The 22,138-nt window shown below is 41.5% G+C and overlaps 1 protein-coding gene across 1 annotated transcript in view; it reads left to right on the forward strand.

The window, feature by feature from the left end:
- Window positions 1-3,964: 3,964 nt before the first annotated feature.
- The window catches only part of CRYBG1 (crystallin beta-gamma domain containing 1), a 42,091-nt gene continuing 23,917 nt past the window's right edge, over window positions 3,965-22,138 (forward strand). Inside the window, exons 1-9 of the mRNA XM_075145598.1 lie at window positions 3,965-5,454; window positions 11,125-12,589; window positions 12,674-12,850; window positions 15,411-15,458; window positions 15,558-15,676; window positions 17,007-17,169; window positions 18,135-18,274; window positions 21,056-21,182; window positions 21,778-21,813. Coding sequence (XP_075001699.1) covers window positions 4,703-5,454; window positions 11,125-12,589; window positions 12,674-12,850; window positions 15,411-15,458; window positions 15,558-15,676; window positions 17,007-17,169; window positions 18,135-18,274; window positions 21,056-21,182; window positions 21,778-21,813 — 3,027 coding nt within the window. The 5' untranslated portion in view covers window positions 3,965-4,702. The remainder of the gene's footprint in view (window positions 5,455-11,124; window positions 12,590-12,673; window positions 12,851-15,410; window positions 15,459-15,557; window positions 15,677-17,006; window positions 17,170-18,134; window positions 18,275-21,055; window positions 21,183-21,777; window positions 21,814-22,138) is intronic.

Raw genomic sequence — 22,138 nt, forward strand, 5'->3', positions numbered from 1 at the left:
CTTTGTATGAAGGAATTACTTCAAAACAGTTTACATAGGGCAGCTATTTCAAGATCAAGAAAAAATCTTTAGCCTCGTTCCCTGAGGAAACAAGGCTTATGTAACTGGACTGGCTGGCTGTCCCTCCTCCCTTCCATCCAACACCTTTTGAACTTGTTGGACAGTTTAAACTACATTTTAAAGGGGGAGACGTCTCAAAGATAATTAAGTTCCCATGGACTTTATGAAAATCAGCTGCTGGGAAGAGAGAGAAATCCAGATCCAGAGTTCAAATAACTAATTTTTTCCAAGCATAATCTTGCAAACCCAAAGCTTGACTGCAAGTGTAATAATGACTGTCAGGTTGATAATGGAATCCCAACTAATTTAGAGGACTGATAGCTATTATGCATCCAAATATTAATATGCAGATTGACACCATAATGAAATTAAATTTCCCCTATTTTGATGTTTCCCCAGTTTTTAATATGAACAGTACAAGCATCCTCCTCACACTTGTAGTTATTATGAATTTTCAGATAAATTAGTGTCACTCGTTGCTTATTGGCTTGCTTTAAGTGTTTCTGAAAATTTCGTATTTTTACTTTTTTTTAGCTAACAGTGTTCATTAGTGTCTCCTTATCCATTCCGTATAATTAGTTATCACTGGCAATACATATGTAGAATCAAGAAATTACATAGTAATTGGGCAGCATTACTCATGATTGTTGCATCTGATAGGGAAATTTATAGTTGTTTTTGTTATCGCAAAAGCACTTTAACTGTCTGAGCTGAATGAACTCAACACAGCCCTCAATGTTCCTCTTTATTTAATTGTTTTGGTTCTACTGGTTGAAATAAGTCAGCAGAGGGAAACAACAGACATAAAATTTTCTCATTTGCAGATTATTTCACTATCTCAAAAAAACCACCAGTAACTCAAAAACTTGAGCTTAAGGTCATGATCATAGACTTGCCTATTTGAAAGCCGCTGGGGGAAGATCACTATGCATGCAGGGACAGGACTTCGTTGGTGGTACAGTTGCTTATCTGTTGTATAAGACACGTAAGAAAGGTAGGGAAAGACAAGGGTTCCCATGGATTTGTGTTTGGTTGCGGTATAGTAAGCTAACTCTACACATTCCCCAGTTTAGGTTTTCTGTATTTTTCATGCGTTTGGGCAAGCTTCAGCTGTACGCCGTTTCACTGGCAGTAAGCCGGGCTTTCTCTGTGGGGCTCTCCTGGGGCTGAGACCACATTTCACAACTCATGTTTGGGGGAGTTTTAGAACAGAGGCCAAATGTTAGCCTGTTGATGAAGCAAAAATAACTAACTTAATACTTTTTCACCGGGAGGAGGAAGCGACCACGTAAAAAACGCCCTCATTTTCTTCAATAGCCAGAGGGCCAGACACGCTGCGGGCTGGGCTGCTCGGCCAGCCGCAGGCGGGTTGACCTGGTGTCTCTCCCGCCTCCGCGCAGGGCCCTCAGAGGCGCCCAGGTGAGACTTGCGTGGTCCTTCCTGTTGAAGCTGTTCCACTTCATATAAGTAATTAAGCGTTAATTAGAAGAGGACTAGTTTAGCATTCATTAAACATTAAATACTAATTGAGGGCCCGGGGAGAACGCCGGCACCATTAGGCCGCGGAGTCATTCTCACGCCGCCCCGGCCGGGGACGGGGCCAGGCGGGGGGGAGCTGCCTCGGCGTGGGGTGCCCGCCGCCCCAGCCCCCTGCAGCCCGGGTCCCGGCCTGCGGGCGGCGCGCCAGGGGCAGGCCGAGGCGGCAGGCGCAGACAGCAGTGAGCCGCGCCCGCCGGCCCCACCGCCCCGCGGTTGCGAGGTGGAAAATGCGGGTTCATCTCCCCGCGGGGCTTTGAACCGAGATCTCCCACAAGAGCCCCAGCCGCCGGGCGGTGCCGGCCCCGGCATGCCTACCCGGGCAGGTTCTGCCGCGGGGCTGGGGAGAGCGACGCCTACTCCCGGGCCCTGCTGGGGCTCGGCACCCCCGCGCGGGAGAGAGGCCGGGTCGCGGCCCCCCCACACCCCCGCCCCGCAGCCCTGGAGGGCGGTGGCAAGACCGCGCCCGCCGGCAGCCGCTGCGTCCGCAGCCCTCGTGGCGGGCGGAGACAAACCGGTGCGCCTCAGCCGCGCTGCCCCTTCCCCTCGCCCTGGCGGAGGGAGAGCGCTGGCCCTCTCCCGGCCCGGGCGCTGTTCACGCCGGGCAGCCTGCGCTGCCCTCGGCCGCCGCGGCGGCGTGAGCTGCCCGCGTTCAACCCTTGGTGCTTCTCCCTCAACATCAAACGTTTGTCGGTTTCGCCCGGGGCGGCCTTTTGTCCTCAATAACAAGGAAGCCGCCGCAGCGCGGGCTGCTGGGGCACGTACGGGATACGGCGCCTACTCGCGTTCCGCCGCCCCCTCGGTGGCCTCGCCCGTGGCCGAGGCCGCCCGCTGCCCGCGCCTTCCGCTGCCGCTCAGCCTTCGCCCTCGCTGGGGGCCGGTACAACGCCACCGCCCCTCCCGCCGCGGCCGAGGGAGGCGGCCCGGCCAGGTAGCCCGGCGGCGGGGGCGGTGGCTCGGGGCGGGCCGAGGCGCGCTGCGGGGGCGGGCCGAGGCGGAGCGCACAGACAGCTGGCGCCGGGGCAGCCGCGCGGGTAGCGGCGCGGTGCGGGGCAGCTCCACGCAGGGGCCGCCGAGCCGCGCCGGGCGGTGAGTGTCGGGGCCGTTGGTCGGGCGAGGCGAGGCGAGGCGAGGCGAGGCGCCCGCACCTGCGGAGCCGGGCGAGCATGCGGCGCGGCTGGGGGCGGGTAAAGTCCGCCGCGGCTCCTTCCTCCCGCTCGTCCCGTTCTGGGACGGGGGAGGACGGCGCCAGCAGCCTTGGGGGGCTTCTCCCACCCAGTAACGCGGCGGGCTGGGCTGCGCGGGGCGTCGGGCGGTGAGGTGGTACCGGCCCGGCATTCGGTAGCCGTCCCCGCGGGGAAGGAAGCGGCGGCGGGAGGGGACCGTACCGGCCCCACGGCGGGGCGAGGGCGGCCGCGGGGCTGCGCGGAGGGCGCGGGTGCTTCAGCGCCGCCCGGCCCGCGCTGGGCGGTGGAAGAGGCGCCGGAACGCTGGCGGGAGGTAGCGGCGTCTGCAGCAAAAAACAAGTTTAAAACGCGCCGGAGCAGCCTCCGTGCAGCCTCTCCTCGGGAGGTCTTGTCCGGCGAAGTAGGATATACTCCCGGTGTTTTGAAATAGACATCTCAAAACAAGCATTCATCGTACCGGCATGTAAAAAGTGCTAATATATTAAAATGCAAATATGCATGTATACTCGGCAATGCTGTTGCGTGTTTCCTGTTTACCATTTTAATTAGAAGTTGTAAGGGAAAACTTCACCAGGAGTAATCCAGGGCAGTATTTGACCCAGTAATGCTCATTGAATGATGCAGTGGCTGTTATAGTTCTAGGTTTTCTAGCCCAAAATACAACCCAAGTATTTATTGGCCTTCATTAATGAGAAATGTATGAATTGTAATACAACTTACGCCTTTGAAACTATTCTCTACCAGTACAAGTGTCAAAACTAACTCAGCCAGTATGGAGAGGAAAGTTAAACTCCCCGCTCTTGTTTTTGTAAAGAAAATTTTGACCAACCAGTTTGTCCCCAGTCTTGCAGACACCCGGATGCTTTCCTGTATTATTTTGGGTGACATTAACTAATTGTGCAAAAGTATGAGATTTGGGACATAGAATACTGGTATTGTAAGGCAAGATGAGCGTGCTTGTAAACAAACACAGACAAAAACATACAAAAGGATCTTGGGATTTTAATTGTTTTTTGAGGGTTTTGTTTTTCTGGTTCTTTTTTGAGAGCTAGTGTTGTTCAGTAAGCTGTTTTGTTCCCATTCATTGTGTCCTTTTAATTTATAGGTGGTGCTAATACAAACAAATGTATTATAGAAACAATTTTGACATTAACCAAATGTTTGTTTGTTTGTTTTTATAGTCCACCTCACAATTTCCAGATTCTTCCAGAGAAGAGAATAAAAAGAAACCAGTTTTGGAAAGACTTGGAAATTTGTTTGGTACAGGGAAAAGGAAAAATGTCAAAAGTTCACTAGAACACACTTCACATCGGAAAGGGGAGAGTTCAGTTTCTCCTCACAGAGCGCAGGCAATATACTGTAGGCACATACAGGAAGGACACGGAGCTCCTCAAGTACAGAAGCAAGTGAGAAACGTGAATGCCGTTTCTGAGACGCAAGAATACAATTTCAGTGGGGAAGTAGGGCCTCTGTATCGTGATACCATTTCAGAATGGAGTAGTAGGGGAGTGTCTTCTGACAGTGAGTGGTCAGCAGATTGGAGCAGCAGCAGTGAAACCATTAAAAACTCTTTCTTTGAGAGTAGTCTGAATGTGGAAACCCTGGAAGCAGAGAAAGAATCCATCACAGATATAAATAATTCCACAACTCCAGATTTCATAAAAAGCTTGAGAAATTTGTCCAGTGAAGACTTAGAAAAGAGTATCCTAAGCCACAAGCAGCTTGTGAACACGTGGGTGTCTGAGGAGCCTGGGCATGCAAAACCAAAGGATTTGCCATACGAGTTGCAATCTGCGGCGAGTGAACACACACATTCTGCTAGAGTGTTAACAGTTGATATCTATCTAAGAAAAACAGACGAACTCCTTAATGAACCTGTGACTGTTACATCAGAAGAAAATTGTAGTGACTCGGACACAATGGATAAAAAATCTGCTAATAAAAGATCTGGAAAAAGGAGAAAATCTCAGTCGTCTAGCGACATTCCAAATGGAGAGAGAAACCAGACTGAGACTAATGCAAGAGAAGAATCTGTTTTTGAGGATGAGGTCCCTTCTGAAGTGTTTTCAGACAAGATAATAAACTTGGAAAGAAAAGCAAAGTCTCCTCAACAGACTCCTGAAAGGAATTCTTCTTCTCCAGGTAATAATCAGGACCTAAAAGTTGGATCTGCTCACAAAGGGGCATCTAAAACTGAAGCTGACAAAGGCAGGCAGCAGATCTCAAACACAACCCCTGCAAGGAGAAGATCATATAAAAAGAATCAGTCGGACGCTGTCCCTATTTCCCCTACTGGTTTGAAGGGTCAGGTAAAAGATTACTCCTCAAAAAGGCAACCTTTAGCATCGCCAGAGAGTAACCCAATGACAAAAAGAACTTCGGTGGAAAAGGGAACTATACCTGTGGCTTTTGGGGAAGACAGCTTGGAGTCTCCCAAAGTTTCTTTGTCCGATAAAACAGAAGACACTGCCTTGGTGTTTACTGAAGGCAGAAATGAGACCAAGGCAGTAAAGCATGGTAATGGTTCGGATGGAAGAGCTTTCTTGCGTGTTGATGGGATTAAAAATGGAGACCTGTGTACGTCAACTGAGAGACAGACAAATTCTGATTTAGACAGCTCGAAGCTGAAGAGTTTGGATGCTTCCAGAACAGTCACGACAAAGATTAGCCTGTAAGTAACATAAACTAGTTTACCTTATCCCTGTAGCTGTAATGTTGCCTGTATCTGTGTTTAGGATTCTATAGGAACACTAGCTATGTACCTGTTACCTATCTAGATTATTTTCAATTAAGAACTGCTTTTTTTTTTTTAATTTATCATAATTACAGTTACCAGTTAATAAACACTGTAGTTTACATGTGTTAGAAAAATAATTATTTTTTCCTTTTTTTTATGGATAGGGAATTTGTTTCTATGTCAATTCCATCTTATGGAATAATTTAATGTACATAAAAGCTGCTCTGTTGTCATTGTCAGTGCCCCCGTTGTTGCTCTGATTAGCTCGGCTGTCATTGACCTTAATGTAGTTTTGCCACCTGTAACCAACTAAGGATGTGGTTGAAGATTTTGTATGTGAAAATCTTTGAATAAGGAATGTGTTCAGTTTGTTCTTTGAAACAACATAAGTTCTGCTATTATTTTATGAAGAAACGTAGGACGCAATATAAACTTGATCCTTCAAATGATACGCTAAATCACACTCCAGAAATTTGAATATGTATAGTTGCTTTCATAAATATGTGCAGGATGAATCATGTAAATTTTTATGCATATGAATAACATCAGGCATTTGCAGAATTATGCATATATTAGTTTGCAGGATTTGATTTTACACTCAAATAAATTGTCATCTGTCAGACAGAGGTGATCAGTGCTTTCCTTAGGATTATAAAGAAGCGGATGTATTTATAACTTTCACTGTAATCACTAGTATGAGTCCATCGATTGATTTCCTGGATTCTATTACGTTCTCTTCTCATTTTATTACATTTGTCATTTCTGTTGTTAGATTGTCATGGCTATGTACTATGCACTATTGCTTTCCTCATTCTGGTACATTAATTTGTAGGTGTCAGAGTACATTGAATCCTATAGGTCCAGCCGAGGTACACTGAGTGTTCAGAATTGTCGTTCAGTTGTGTTAGAGGGATGTAAAGGTTCAACGTTATGGCTTAAGAAACACATACGTTTCCAATTATACTTCCCACATCTGAGAAGCATAGGAGCATTAGGAACAATTTCCTTTGCATGATTTGTAATACTCTACTTCTGATTTGTTCATTCATAACTGAATTAAAAACATCTAGTACTGAAAGTTACATTGTGGTATTTTTGTACGTGGTGATGCTTTGCTGTCTGGCAGTATAAATCACAAATCTTAAACTCTGAAGTTTTGTATCTTCACAACTTCAAAGGAAAGGTAGCTTTCATATTTTTCTCTTTGTGTCACTGTCATTAGTGATGATGAAGTTATAAATGCTTGCGTAGCTGGATTGCATTTTTCTAGTATCTCCTTGGCTTGCTGTACAGTGAATTATCTTCTGCTGTACTCAAAAAGTCATAGACAAGTATCCTTTCTGACAGATTTACTTTTAATGAATAAACAGCCTGTTCTATTTCACCTGATTTTGTGGGGTGTATGGCACTCTGCGTCTTGGCCTTATCTGCTGCTGTAGGAACTTTAGCCCTGGGTGGGGACCGCCCTGTTGCATGCAAGGTTCCTGATGCATGTGATAGTTGTCATTGCACAGTACCTCACAGTTTCTTTAGCCAGACGAATTGATACGGTCAGATTACCTGGTATAATTTGTAGTCATTCATCAGAACGCATGAACTATAAACCTGGATGTGGATTAAGCTGCTGTAAAATGGAAGAGGAAAAGATGGTACCGTTACTAGAATAAAGTGTGTTTTTGTTCTCTTGTTATTGCTTTGAACTAGAGAATAGATAACTTTTCCATTTTCAAAGGTTAAAAAATTATTGTTAGATACTTCACATGAATCCCTTTCAGGTTGAAAAATACTCCTTTACTTACAAACTCGTTTGCCTCCTACAAGATGGTTTTTGTATAATCAAAGTAGTTTTCCCTTAAAAATGCATAATGTCTCTTACTGATGACATTGTGCCAATTCTGGGAATCAAGTTTCTTAAGAAACAATTTTAAAAGAAGTCGGTTTTGCTGGTTCCCTGCAAGTAATGATAGCATTTTCTGTCTTTTCTCCTCTTATGTCTGTGTACTGGACAACTTGGAAGTCACAGAATACTTTGCTTCTAGCTTTTGAAAGGGAAACCTGTCAGGTTTGAGACTAACCTGAGGTTGATGGTACATCTTAATCAGCAAATAAAACCTCAGGCAGTAGTTACTTTGATGTGCTTAGCGGAAAACTTGGCTTCAGTTGTCATATTTGATGTTCAGACATGGTTTTGTAGTTGCCTTTGCATTTATGCCCACTTGTTGAATTATTCTGCTCTGTTAACATGCCATTTTTTTTTGCTCACCTCAATCTGACGTTTTGACACCAATGATTTTTGGCATCAGTTACACACTTTACATGGTCGTTTGGACAGTATGCTCCAACTATGTGACTCACCTTCCATTTATGACTATATTGGGAGAGGTTTAACAGCTTGCTTCCACAGGTTAGCTGCAAGGTGTAGCCAAAGAGGAGGACATCAGTATTTCTCTTGTGCCTGCTTGTTGCTGGCATTGCAGATCAGCAATGTGTAGTAGGAATCAGCCACACTGGGCTGTTTGTAAGAAAGCATTTGCACTGCTAAGTGAATCCATCTTTCAATGCTTTTCCCCCACAGTAGAGGGGAGGCTTAAAGGATACTCAGACAACATCTCCTCCTTTTGAACAAGCTGAGAAACTCAGTTCTTGCAAAAAGGCATCTTCTGGCTGTATTTAAAATCAGTATTTCTTAGTATGGAAAAAGTGTGTAATGAAAAGATTAGTTAGAGGAGGCCAGCTGTAGTGGATGGAGCTCCAGGGCTGAGCTTTCCATTGCTCTTAGGTCTCAGCTGTTCTTCTGCGGCTGCTGCTGTGCAGAAATACTGCAGAATGTAAAATACAAAGTGCTGAAGTGGTTGTTTCAGTGTAAATTTGCAAAGCTTGAAACTATACCTTTGAGGTGTTAGCTGTTCATTTAAAACAGGTTTTAGGTGTGGCTGATAACTATCAGCGTTAACCATTAAACTTGCTTGTGCATACAGGGAGAGACAGATTTTATTAGGAAGATACGTGTTGTTATGTTGAAATGCACGTAGTAGTGCAAGTGATAGGCTGACAAAAGGATGGTATGGAAATGAGTCTAATAAGATAACTAGGCCGTTAGCGATACCTCTTGAAAATACAAGTAGAAGGAGAGGATAAGTACCTTTTTCTGATCAGAAAAGGACATGAAGGATCCTGGTGAACAGCAAATTCAGCATGTGTCTGTAGTGCATCCTTGTAGGAGATAAAGGCTAAGTCTGTACTGGGCTACATTGGCAGGAGCATAGCCAGCAGTCAAAGAGGAGATATTTGGTGCTCTTGAGGCTGCATCTGGGGCATTACATGGAGTTGTACCCCTCCCTCCTCTTCCAACTCTCTTCTCCTGGTACAAGAGAGATGTTCACAAATTGGAATGAGTCCAGCGGTGAGCCATTAAGAAGGTGATGGCACTTACGAGGAGAAGCTGAAGCAGCTTAATTTGTTCAGCTGAGAGAAGAGAAGGATATGGGTAGACCTCAATCATCTCTTGCTACTTACAGAGGTATTATAGACAAGGCAGAGCCAGATTCATCCCTGAGGTGTGAAAGGACGATAGCCATGGTTGTGAGTTGCAACAGTGAAGTTTCAATGGGGTATAAAGCAAAAATAATTCACAGTGACAGTGGCTGACCTGCTGCAATGCTTCCCTAGTAAGGTTGTGAAATCTCGACCCTTGGAGATATTCAGAATTGGTCAGACAAAGCCTTCAGCAACCTGATTTAACTTTGAAGCTGTCCCTGTTTTGAGCAGGAAGTTGGACTAGCTGACCTTTAGAGGTTCCTTGCAACTTAATTCATTTTCCAAAAAGAAAAATCATAGAATAATTTAACTTTGAAAAGTTTAGGAAAAACAGTCGTACTGCAAATGAAAAGTAATATCTAAATATATTTTATTTTATGCTGTGTGATAGTTCCCCTCCCTGCCTTCCCCCTTTCAGGAATAATTTTTTTCTGTTTCTAGACTTATATTTTCCAAGTGTGTTTTATTAGCACCTATCTGAAGTACGGCCAGTCATTTTTAACTTTACCACTTCCTTTTTTATTGATCACGTGTTCTTCGTAAGAGCCTTCCAGTTGTGAACCAACATGAGTAGGCTGGTAGTTACAGTGAGCGCTGTTGGGAAGTCTTCTGCGAAAAGACATGGTGATTTTTACCAGTTGCTTTCTGTATAGATACTTAGGCAGCTGATTTTGTGTTCCTTCTGTTATTTCAGTAAGTTTGTTCCTCATGCTTCTCCCAAGAAGAGAAGCTTCTACACTGGAGAGTCTTGCTTTAGTAGGGTTAACTTTCTTACTTGGGATGGATCTCTTGAGGAAGAGGAGAAAGGAGTGATCTCAGTTTTTGGGTTGTTCATGTTAACTCACTTGTACCTCATGCTTCTTTCTTGGGCTAAAGAGCTGTCTGAGAGCAAAATGAACACAGTTTGTGCAGGTAAAAAAGAAGAAAGCACTTAAATACCAGGATCATCCATTGATTGATAGAGCATTTGAGACCCTGGAGATTGTTGCTGCAAGCTAGTTTCTTTTATCTCCTACCATCATCAGTTTTCATGTAGTGCAGTTTCTGCCTGTTCTCCCACCGCTGAGATTGTCTCCAGATTCCTCTTCGGAGAACAGGTCTTCCTTTGAGGTGATGGTGGGCTCCTTGACACTCCTTATATCTGACTGATAAATTTTGAAGACCCGTGCCCTGCATCTTCACAGCTGTTCATGCTGTTCCTGCAGTAGCAAGTGATGTGGACAAGTGATTTTTTCCTGGGTGTAGATATTCAGAGGAAGGAAGCTTAAAACCCTCAGCTGCATGCCATCAGCCTTCTGCCATAGTTGCATGAGTACTATGTGCTATGTACTTGTACACGCTTCTCTATCTACTCTGATGGAGAAGTTTCTATAAGCGTTTCCTAATTCAATTCTTGTAAAATCAGCAGGGTTAGTTTACACAATTTAAATTATTAACTGACTTCACCTGAAGGAAATGGGAGAGTCCTCACATGTGGTGTTCGCTTAACCAAGTGTTGATGCAGTGATTGAGGGCAGTTACCTTTTCCACCAGCACTAATGAGGCCAGAAGAGGTCTTTCACTCGATTTGAGGTTGCTTCTGCAGTGTAAGGGCTGCAAAGCATCAGGGCAGATGTCTTCAAAACTTGTTGGAGAGGTATATTCAAATGTTAACCAACTCATTATCACCTTAATGAATTGGGTTTTGTTTCCTAAACTCTGTAGGGAATTGCATGCATATAATTTATTCTGTCTATTCACTATTAAATTTTAATGTCTGTCAGTCATAAGTAGTTAAGTTCTCTGCCTCAATTGCAGATGCTGTAGGCTGCTGTGTTTTTTGTTTTACTGAGCATTAAAGAACTATGTACATGTTTGAAATGTATTCTCCTTATTTAGTGTCCCTTTTTTTTTTTGTCATGCATATAGTTACTCCTTTATTATTAATTCCTTTCGAGATACCAAAATTTAAACTGAATATGACTATGGAAAATTTCATTATAATGCTACATTTTATTGTTTTGAAAATTGTTACAAGTCTTTTCAAGATTAATCAAAGATGTAACTGTATCGCTTTGCCTCCTGTAGTCCAGCCAAACCGAAGAATGTAGAGCTGAATTTTAAAGCACCTATGAATCAAGACAGTTTAGAAAGTGAGCAGGATACTCTTGAAAAACCAGTTAATAAAACTAACAGCAACATTGCCAACAAAATTTCCTTGTTTGAAAATAAATGCGCTAACCAGAGCCAGAGGACCACTGACATCCCTGCTTCAAAAAATAGTACTGTACCAAGCACGTTTGTTGGCAGAGCAAAGCTGAAATTTGGAAAACAACCTAAGGAAAGTGAACAGCCTGATAAAACGTTAAATAAGCAAAGCAGTCGCCAGAAGTTATTTGAGAATGGCACACCAGAGAAAGAAAGCACTGCGGAATTAAAAGGCAAAAATGAAGAAGGCTCTGCCTCTTATGAGGATACTGGGAAGACAACAGAACTTAAAGTAAAAGCTGCAATATCCCTTTTTAACCAAAGCAGCAAAATTGATGCTAGTAGTGTCTCTCTGAAGCAACCCGATCCAGAATTAACGACAGCTAAGAAAGAAAGTTCACCTTTTAAACTGTCTTTGCACTCGCCCAGTAGAAGTGGAAATACTCAAGATACTTCCTACCAAAGAAATAACACAAGCTCAGAATTCCACAGAAATGAAGAAAAGATGCTGCCAAACACAGAGGTTTTATCACCTTGCAATGATGATAAATATCCTTTACCATCTCATCAGGTTTCTAGATCAGAATTTAAGCAGATGGAAAATGGAGATAAAAAGGCAAAGCCAGGAGATTTGAGCTTTGCAGCACTGCGGTATGATGACAGCAATCAGGACAGTATATTGATATCAGACCACAACCTCAATACACAAAAGAGCCCAGGCAAAACCTGTAATGGATCTGCTGAAGATGATAGCATTTTTGATTCCCCATCTGACATGAAGAAGTTTGCTGAAACAATAAAAAACTTGGACAGCTCGGTTTGTTTACCCCAGAAAAAGAAGAGGTCAAAGCTTCCCAAGTCCCCAGCACCCCATTTTGCAATGCCTCCCATTCATGAAGACAACTTAGAGAAAGTATTTGATCCTAGTGTATTTACTTTTGGTTTGGGACTGAGGAGGGAAAAAACGCAGGATCTGTTACCAGCCCAACAAATTAAAATGCAAAGCCTGGAAACGATAGCCAGAGTCAGGCCCAAGCGTGCTTCGACAGAGCAAAGTATCATATTCAAAGCCCTGCAATCATGTAATAGAGAGGAACCTGCCTTTATTCAGGAAATAAATGGAAAAGAGAATATTGATGGTACAGATGGTGAAATTAAGAGATCCCGGCTTGAAAAAAGCTCCCTCTTCTCAAGCTTGCTGTCTTCTACATCTAAAGAAAAGTTTTTTAATCCTTCTGTCACCTCAGTAAATAACACTGCAACAGCTTTTACAACTGACTCCTCAGGGATGCCTCCTTTACAACAGGATGCTTCTGGGCCATTTGGCATTCCTCAAAAATCTGAGGTAATAAAGGTCATTTGTGAAATGCAACCATGTAAAATTTTGTTTACCTGCTGAATGACTGTTAATTCTGATTTTGCAATTCAGTCTCTTTCAGATATGAAGTTTCCAAGTTTTGTGGAGAAGTACATGCAAGCAGATAGTGCAAAAAAAGAACTAAGTTTACAAATGCCCAACTATGGGAACCCTGAAAAAAGTTTTTCCAGCTGGTTAGGGACAAGCAGATATGAATCAAGTGTCCCCACTGGTTTATTAGATGTGGATGTAAGTATTGTGGTGTTTAAAATCTGCCTGGAAAGTTACCCAACTTTTATATTTTCTACAGATGATGTGTATACATTGTTTTGTTTTGTTTCCCCTCTTAGAATACATAAATTACAAATACACAGAGGTGAATGTAGGTATGGTACCAGTTTCATTTGATGTTGGCTACACGTGAAAATGAGATGGCATCTATTAACATGATTATGTTTCTTCATGGTGCCCTTATTTTGAGACTCTTCACAAATATGAATTGGAAGTGTATGTTTGAATATGTCTTCATACTTGATTTTGTATTATTTTGAAACAAATTTCATGCTAACTTTATTTTTTTATTGTAAATTAGTAGAATGCTTTCTGTGAACTTCAGAAAATTTGTGCCTGCTTCTTCTGCTGACAGTAATCTCCCTCCTCTTCCAGCAAGACATTCAGCCTTGCACTGTTAAATAAGTAACAGGGCAAGCTTTTTTCCAGCCCTCTATTTTTGTTCCCAGTGTTCCCATGCATTGGATAGAAAATATATATTCTTCAACAACACTTTAAGAAGAGAATAGTAGTGATTATTGAAAGTGCTGATACAGTGGAGGACTGTGCCTTCGTCTGATTATGAGCATCTATTCATCATGAGCGAAGGCAGACCTGCGTTTTCCTTTTGAGGCAACTTTACCCTAATGTGGGAGAACTTTGTAATTTTTGTTTTCAAAATGATGAACCAATGTCCTATAGTATCTGCTGTTTCTGTTGATGTGGGCCCTTACTATTACCCGAGAGGAAAACTATGATCCAGAGGTCTAAGAACTGTGGGAAGAAATATGTTCTTCAGAGTTTAATAGCCGCGTTAATGTGATCTGTGGAATTGAAGCAGCATATAAGAAGTTTGAGAAATACTTTTCTAAAGCTGCTGTTACAGTTCTACTAAAAGGGGTGGGGGATAGTAGAAATAACTCCTTTCTTCTTCACCTTGCAGAAGGTGCTACCTTGCAATTTTGAGGGTAGATTTTTCATCCCTCATCCATGCTACCTTGCAATTTTGAGGATGTAGATTTTTCTCTCATGGGAAGTTTTTTAATTAGTGAGGGGATGAAAATTAGAGGGGTTATTTGCAATGGTGCACACTTATGCTGCCAGTTAAAGAGGCTTTCTTACTCTGGATGGTCCTGCTTGGATTTCAAAACCTGAGTTTAAAGCTAAACGACTAGTACTGATTTTTTTTTGCTACTTAAACTGTTGTCCCTGAATGAGTTTCAGTTTTTCAGTAGAGTGTGGAAGCCTGATACGGCAAGGGGGTATGTACACACGTAAGACTGCTCTTGAGAGAAGCCCGTTAGGCTCCGTAGGGTTCCAGGACTTCTGCAGCACCGTTGCTGGCTCTGAAGTGTTGTGCTCAAGTTAGACAGGAACCAAGAATGTTTGTATGATGTGTGCATCATACTGTGCATCTTCCACTCAGAAAATGATGATGCAATGGCTAATGGGTAATGTGAAGGGAAAGAGTAAGGGCAGCCCAGAACAATGACTTTGGCATTCCTTAAAACACAGAGCAAGTTCTAACTGGAATTGAAGCACAGGCTAAAAAACCAGTCATGCTTCAACGTGTCTTGATGATGCCTACAAAAATCTGATGGTGGTTAGGAACCCTGTCCTGAGACCACTGCCTGCCCTGCATGCTGACTAATACGTTCGCATTAATTCCTTGCATGTGTTGCTGGTTACCTTAGGCTGCAATCTATTTAGGGGCAGGATCCATTTGGGTTTTTTTGTTGTACAAATAGTTCCTAGAAGAGCGGGACCCTGTCCTGGAAGGAGCACTCCTGTCCTTGCTAGGAAACCAAATGGATAATTGCAACGCTTGCTTTATTTTTTTAAGATGATGTGATGCAACCACAACTTTCCTGTGTATTCTATATCTCATAATTTACCACTGACTTCAACACTGGTTTAGATTTTGTATACCTCAATGTGTTTTATTTGTTCTTGGCATTTTTACTGTATTGCTTATTGCACAGTGTCTCACGCTTTTTGAAGAAACCTATCTTGTTACACGGTATTCAGCACAAAATTGATTTTGCTAATTAGCTCATACATGTATATGCCATCCCGCCTTCTTAGTCTTTTCATATATTCCTTCAAAACTATTTCATGCTTTATGGTTACCAGACATTTAAACTTCCATTAATATCTTCATCATTGTAGAGCATGTACTTTATTAATGCCAGTTTTTTAAGCAGTCTCTTGGTATGAAACTCCTGGAATATATAGGAAGCTGATCAGAAGGATTATAAAGCATTTCAAGTCTGAGGTTAGTTGGCTTCAGTGAGATGATAATTCAGAGTGTAAAAAAAAAAAAGCGTGTAAATTTGTACATTTGTGGCAAGATACTGCTCTTCAGGAGGGAGAAGGGATTGAAGCAGTAAGTAGGTGTAGTTGAAGTGTTGTCAGCTTCTTACTATTCAGACTAATTTTTATTTTGTTTTACTAGCTCTTATTTATAGCTGAGCATCTTTATGAAATATGTTTTTGGTTTGGTTTTTTTTGTGACTTTTCTCTCCCCACTGTCTATTAGGCACTTTCAAGAAATGGGCAAAGTAAAATCAATCCCAGACCTGGCAAGGTAAGATCAATTTTGTTTTCTTTACTGTTCCTCTCTATATTTAAAGCATAGCAAGATAGAATTATATGTTGTTGTTGTTGTTGTTGTTTTTTAACACAGCTGGTGATATACTGTGAATCAGACTATCAAAAAAATGGTATTGAAGTTTTCCATGATGTTCTGGATTGCAGTTCTTGGGTTCTGTCACCAAGAATTTTAGTTAAAGTCATCAGAGGATGGTAAGAGATTAATTTTCACTCTTTATCATTGGTCTATCCAAAAATCTTTTGAAACAGAATCAGTATGTAATTCACAGTAAGTCTGCCTTGCAAATGGCAATATAACGTAGACGCCTATGAGCAAGAAATGTGGCATTTTACCTCAGCAATAGGAAATTCTGGGCCGGGAAACTTACTTTCCTGACAAATTGAGTGAGTGTTACCATCCGGAGGGGTGCAACATTTCACCAGGCATAGGCATAGGATGAAATGACAGATTCTGTCCCTGTGACTCCTCTCCCCTTTATGGGTTCTTGCATAGTATTTGGATTGGGCTAAAAGGCTAGCAAAGGATTTTAAAGCCAGGTCTGACATGGATTTGGATGCAGAAGATTAATTCCATGTCCAAAGGTATAAGGTGGTGCTGTAGAGATAATTGACACTCTCTGATAAGTCCAGAAAGAATTTTTCTCTAAAAGCTAGATTGCCTAAGAGTAATTCAAAACGAGTTCATCTCCTACATTCTTTGTAGCATTAACAGAACAGCCATTATTAGTGTGGATAGCATGGCAAGTTAAGTTGTGGCCAGGCTGTGTAATACAGTCAAATAGTAGGTTCTCAAAAGTAATGATCTGATAGCAAGCTGCAGAAACGAGGGCTAGCTGCAGTACAAGGTACTGGGAAGCACACCGATTGCTTTTCAGCTTCAGAAAACTGGAATGAAAATCTGTTGATCTGTGTGAACCAGGTCGTCTTCTACAGCATGGACTAGGGGACTGTTTTTTTTTTTCCCTCCTTCAACTGAGAGCTCCAGGGGAGGGTTTTGTATTTGCAGATGGATATAGTTTTTATCTAATTATATATTCAAACCCGCCGTTAAAAATAAAGTTGTGCTTGTCTTCTGAGCAGTCTTATCATCTTTTGCACATCTATCCCAGCCCCTGTGGAACTCCAGGCTGCTGTTCACAGGATCCAAGTAGCTTGTCTGTTTATACATGATGCAGCAGTCTGCAGTGTCAACATCTTCTGACCTACAAATTGGTTCTGATTAGTATCTCATGCAAAAGTCTGGTATTCATAGACAGTAGTCTTGCTGCCCCAAATCATCAATTTAAAAAGGTGGAGGAGCTTTTGATGAAATTACAAAGTCAGCAGTAGGCATCTTTGTTTTTATCATTGCTTTTAAAGTATCACAGAGACCAGAAATGGCTTGCATCAGCAGTGTTGGGCGAATAAGCTGTATTGGGGTGGCGGGAAGGGTCTGGAAATAATACTTCTTGTGAAAGGATTTGTTAAATGGGAGTATGATTTTTGCAAAGCACCATTAAAAACAAGATTTTTTTATTTTAAGCTGGATACTCTATGAGAAACCAGATTTTGAAGGTCCCTCTATTCCCCTGGAAGAAGGAGAGCTGGAACTCCCAGATATTTGGGGTGCAGGTGCTTCTGAAGAGCAAAATGAATGCAAATCTCTAAAGCCTGCAGTGATTGGCTCAATAAGACATGTTGTTAAGGCAAGTAGTATAAGCAAAGAAAATTTTGTATAGAACTTAATGTTTGGTGATGTTTTATACTGATACAAAGTGTGATTGGTGTATTGGGACACAAGTGTAATGTGAGTTGTAAATGCATGAAAGTGTCTTCCATGTTGAATTTCTTGTTTAATCACAAAATAAATGTGGGGGCTTTTGCACAATGGGGATTATGGTAACATCCACTGGAAGGATAGAGCAGGAAGAAAACTCAGTGGTTTTTATTAGAATAGCCTCGGAAATGCTATGTACAGCATATGTTTTTTAGCCTGGTCAATCTCTCAGGAAAAACGTCCCAGAAAACCATCAGTAAATCCACAGCCTCATATTTTCAAAAGATGTGGGTGTTTTTTTGTTGTTTTTTTAAATATAAACCAAATTTACACTCAGCACAAACTCTAGTGTCAAACACCAAACCTTGTTTGATACTCAAAAAATAGCCCTGTATGTGCAAACTTATCAGGGAGTTTCACACGTGAAACAGCCTTCCTACATGCACTTTTAGTAGTTACCTTTGCAGGTTGCCAAAACAAGCATGAGCTATGAAGTTATTTGACTACGAAAGGAAAAGGGAGGAATATATATTGCTTGTAACTACAATTCTTGTTTAAATTGCAGTTCTTTTCAAGAACGGCTTGCTTGGTGTTATCTTAGGATTTATTTGCTAGAGGACATGTTAACTGATGAAAGAAGATGCATTCCTGCCTAGATGGCAGAAAGTAAACAATGTATATGCTGATTAGAGATTGACTGACTGTCTTGGTCCAAACAGAGACAGGCAAACTGGCCTAGTAACACTTTTATTATAGGCATCTAATAGCAGTAGTAATTGACAAGGGGGGAGACAATTTAAAATAAACAGGTGTTTCAAAATTGCTTTAGTTATCCACATTAATTACAGAACTCTCAGCACAGATTAAGTGATTATGGCAATCTTCATTTTTCAGGATTACAGGGTTTGCCGAATTGATTTGTATACAGAACCTGAAGGGTTAGGAATCGTGACTTCCTTTTTTGACGACACTGAAGAAACAGGGGTGTTCGGCACCACTCAAAAGACTTGTTCTATCAAAGTACACTGGGGCATGTAAGTGCGTAGTTCTGTATGAACGTGTACTGCTATGAAAGGAATTTGTTTTGAACCATTGGTTACACCTATCAGACATGCAAACAGGCTATATTTATTCTAGTCCTATATTTTGGTAGTATTTGTTGACAGTAATACTAGTACATCATTGTAATGCTTCATTCTTGGAGAGGCTGACCTCGTAAAACGTTTTGTTAGAGCCACTTTTTTTTCTGCTTGCATGTAGTAAAGACAGAGTAACTCTTGTGTATTTGTAGCAAACAAATGAGTTCGCCTCTCCTGCTCTTTCTCATTCAGGCAAACTTATCGTAAGTGAGAGTTGGGGGGGTGAACTGTTGTGATAAGACCACATTTCCTACTTCTTTTCTCTAAACTTGAAGTCATTGTACTAAAAGAAGAAAATTTTGAAGCCCTTGTGTTACAAAATAAGACTTAGTGTGGACTCTGGAAAGCATTTTTGTATTTCACAGTGTATTTTAATCAGTGTTTTTATGGCGGTGTTTAGGACATATATCACCTGAAAATATCTAGCCATCTGAGTTAGGAATGTAATGTAGGTCATGAACTAAGCAAGCCTTTATGGGAAAGGAGACCTCTTAAGGAACAGTCCAGACACTGTACCAATGGTAGTTTTGATAACTTAATAAACAAACTTGTAAATTGGTACTGAAAATATGCTTCACAGTGGTACTGGGAAAAGTATGCAGAAGAGGGAGGCTGCTTTCAGAAAAAGTGAGAGAGTGGAACCACTTTCAATGATGTTGGGTTCTGCAGAACATTTTACAGGGTGTACAGACCTTGGTTGTTACCTCTTGGCCGAGTTGTGTTTGGGCACTGATAGCAGTTGCCTGCTGCAAATGGTCTATTTAACTATCAAAAACTGCCCAACTAAAGACAAGTGTTACATGCCACTGCGAAGATGTATTCAAATATGCCACTTGATGAATGGGGCATTTTAGTTGTTAGGTAAAGGGTATTTTATCTGATTAAATCTTTACACCTTGATTTCGGGAAAAAATTAAGCACTCCGGGTATATAGGGAAATTTTAAGATGTCCAAGTAGTTGGTTCTCTGACAGGAGGTTATTTCTGTTGAACTGCAAGCTTAATCCAAATTACATGTCTCCCAAGAGTAATGAAATCAGATATGTTATTTGGAGGTTGATTATTAATTGACTTCATCTACGTCTCCGCTTTATTTCTGTCCCTCACTTAAAAGCATTCTGTGAAAAGTGAAATTACAAAATTTTTGGAAAGGAAGCAGAGCCTGTGCACATCTCAGACTTCAGACTGGTCCTTATTTTGCATCAGTGTGACAGCGTTCTTTGCGCTAAATCTGTGTAAGCTCTTACAGTCTTAATTTCTTTGTGTTGCATTTGGATCCCTTCAGGGAAGGCAGACTAATATTTGCACCAGGAAGCCAAATAGATTATTTTTCAACTGTCCTTCTCAGATGTCAGTTCATTAGTCCAGTGTAGAAAGAAGTTGCTTCTGCCAGTTGCTTGCATGAGAAATTCAGTAAGTTGTTGCTGCTTTTTTGCATGATGCAGGGTTTTTTCTTTCCTTTAGTTTACAGGCATGACATGGTTCACTGTATTGGCAGTTGAGGGAGGCTCTGATTCTGAGTCACCTTACCATGTGGGTGTGGTTGTATTTTCTTAAGGTTTCCCAGTGTTCGTGCTTAATTGTTGTTTACTAAAAGCTGCCAACAAAAATGAGTCAATGCACCTTTATCTTCTGATTGTACTCACTCCCTGGTCTTCCATGTGTTTAAGTTCTTGCAGTGGAGTTGAGGGCTTACTGAGCGATGCAACTACAGGACACACAATATATCAAGCATTCAGCTATAGATAACAATAAAACTAAAGCTCCTTGTTTGTTTCTTGGAACCGTATGTCTGCAGTGAAATTATATCAACTTGTGCCAGTTTACATCAGCTTGGAATCTGCCTTTTAAGCATGATGGATTAAGTGATGGATTATTTTAACATCTTTCTGATATCACCAGATTTATATATTATGATCCTTACATGATTAAAGGCTTGGCTGCATAAAGTGTTCCTGTTTAGTATGTGTTTTATACTGCGCCATGCTACACTTCTGAGAGATAGGTAAATTTAACTGGAAGAAACACATTGCCATCCTTATGCAGAGATCAGCAGTATGTTTCTGTGTTTCCAGTAAGCGATTACTGGCTAAGATTTTCTCAAAAAAGCTTTGAAAAACTACTGTTGCTGTCCCAGTCAGGAATTTTGAAAGTTACGTCTTTCAGAGCAGATTTATTAGCAGATACAAACCATGAGGAGGTAGACTTCTAAGGAGTTGTCAGGTTTTTTTACGTATTAGTAAATAACACAAGTTTAGAATTCTCTATTGAACAGATTTTGCAACAAATCCAAGTCTAGGTTAGTAGAGATCTTTCAACTTCTTGAAAATTGGTTTTGCATGTTTTAAAACTATTCTAAAAATAATACAGAGTAACCTTAAGTCTTGAAACTTCAGTCTAAAACTTGGGTTGCCCTCAGATAAGATAGAGTCAAATTCTTAACTGTCTGTTCATTGTACTGATTTTTTTTTTTACTCTGTTCAAACAAAACACGTGCATTGTTGGTGGTTCCTGCACAGGCACAGGAGTTTGCCAGTATGCCAGCTTGTAGTTGGCAATTTTGATGGTAAAGAAACAAAGTTTTATTAAGGGTACAATGATGTCTTGTTCTTTGCTGTTCAGAGATGTTCTGGGGTTTTTATCTTTTGCTTTCCTCTCCCCACTCCCCCACCTTTAGATGGCTAATTTATGAAGAACCTGGTTTCCAGGGAGTCCCTTTAATGTTGGAGCCTGGTGAATATCCCAATTTAGCATTCTGGGAGAAGAAGGAAGCCTACATTAGGTCCATGAGGCCCTTGAAAATGGTAAAATACTGTTATTACTTGCAAGTTACATGACATATGTTTATGTGTTAGAAATAAAGCCTTCCAGTACTTAAAGGGGGCTTATAAGAAAGATGGCGGCAAACATTTTAGCAGGGCCTGTTGCGATAGGAGAAGGGAGAATGGTTTTAAACTAAAAGAGGGTAGATTTAGACTATATATAAGGAAGAAATGTTTTACAATGAGGGTGGTGAAACACTGGAACAGGTTGCCCAGAGAGGTGGTAGATGCCCCATCCCTGGAAACATTCAAGGTCAGGTTGGATGGGGCTCTGAGCAACCTGATCTAGTTGAAGATGTCCCTGCCCATGGCACGAGGGTTGGATTAGATGACCTTTAAAGGTCCCTTCCAACCCCAACCATTCTATGATTCTATAAATAATGTATTAAGGTGGCTAGATTTTTCAGGACTCACAAAAACGTAACTCTTTAAAAACCAAAATTTTTAGTCTATAAAATTCTTGAACTTTCAACATTTGATTGCATCCATTTTTGCCTTTAATCTGCCTTCTTAGTTTTACTTGTGTTCTTCACAGAAGGTTTCATCTTAATTCTGTCTTTTTTTTTTTTTTAAACAGGGTGGTCGCAAAGTTGAATTCAGTGGAGAGCCAAAGGTAAAAGTCAATATTTATTTGATTGTCCAAAGGTATTTTATAACACATGAACTACACATGGGTAGATAAATATATCTTGATCTTGTACCAACTACTGATGGTTTACTGGCTGGTCCTGCTGTATGTGACCACACCATGAAACTGCAATTTTTGTCACATTTATGCATCCATCACATACATATATGACAGTATTAACAGCTATCTGGATAATGCAGATGCGTAATGAACATTCAAGCCCTCATGTTGCATCTCTAAGGGGAAGACCTCTTGAAGAGAATAGAGGGATCCCACTAATTAGTTTCATAATCTTGCCTTCTCCCTCTAT

This window comes from Calonectris borealis, chromosome 3 (assembly GCF_964195595.1).
Source record: "Calonectris borealis chromosome 3, bCalBor7.hap1.2, whole genome shotgun sequence".
NCBI lineage: Eukaryota > Metazoa > Chordata > Aves > Procellariiformes > Procellariidae > Calonectris > Calonectris borealis.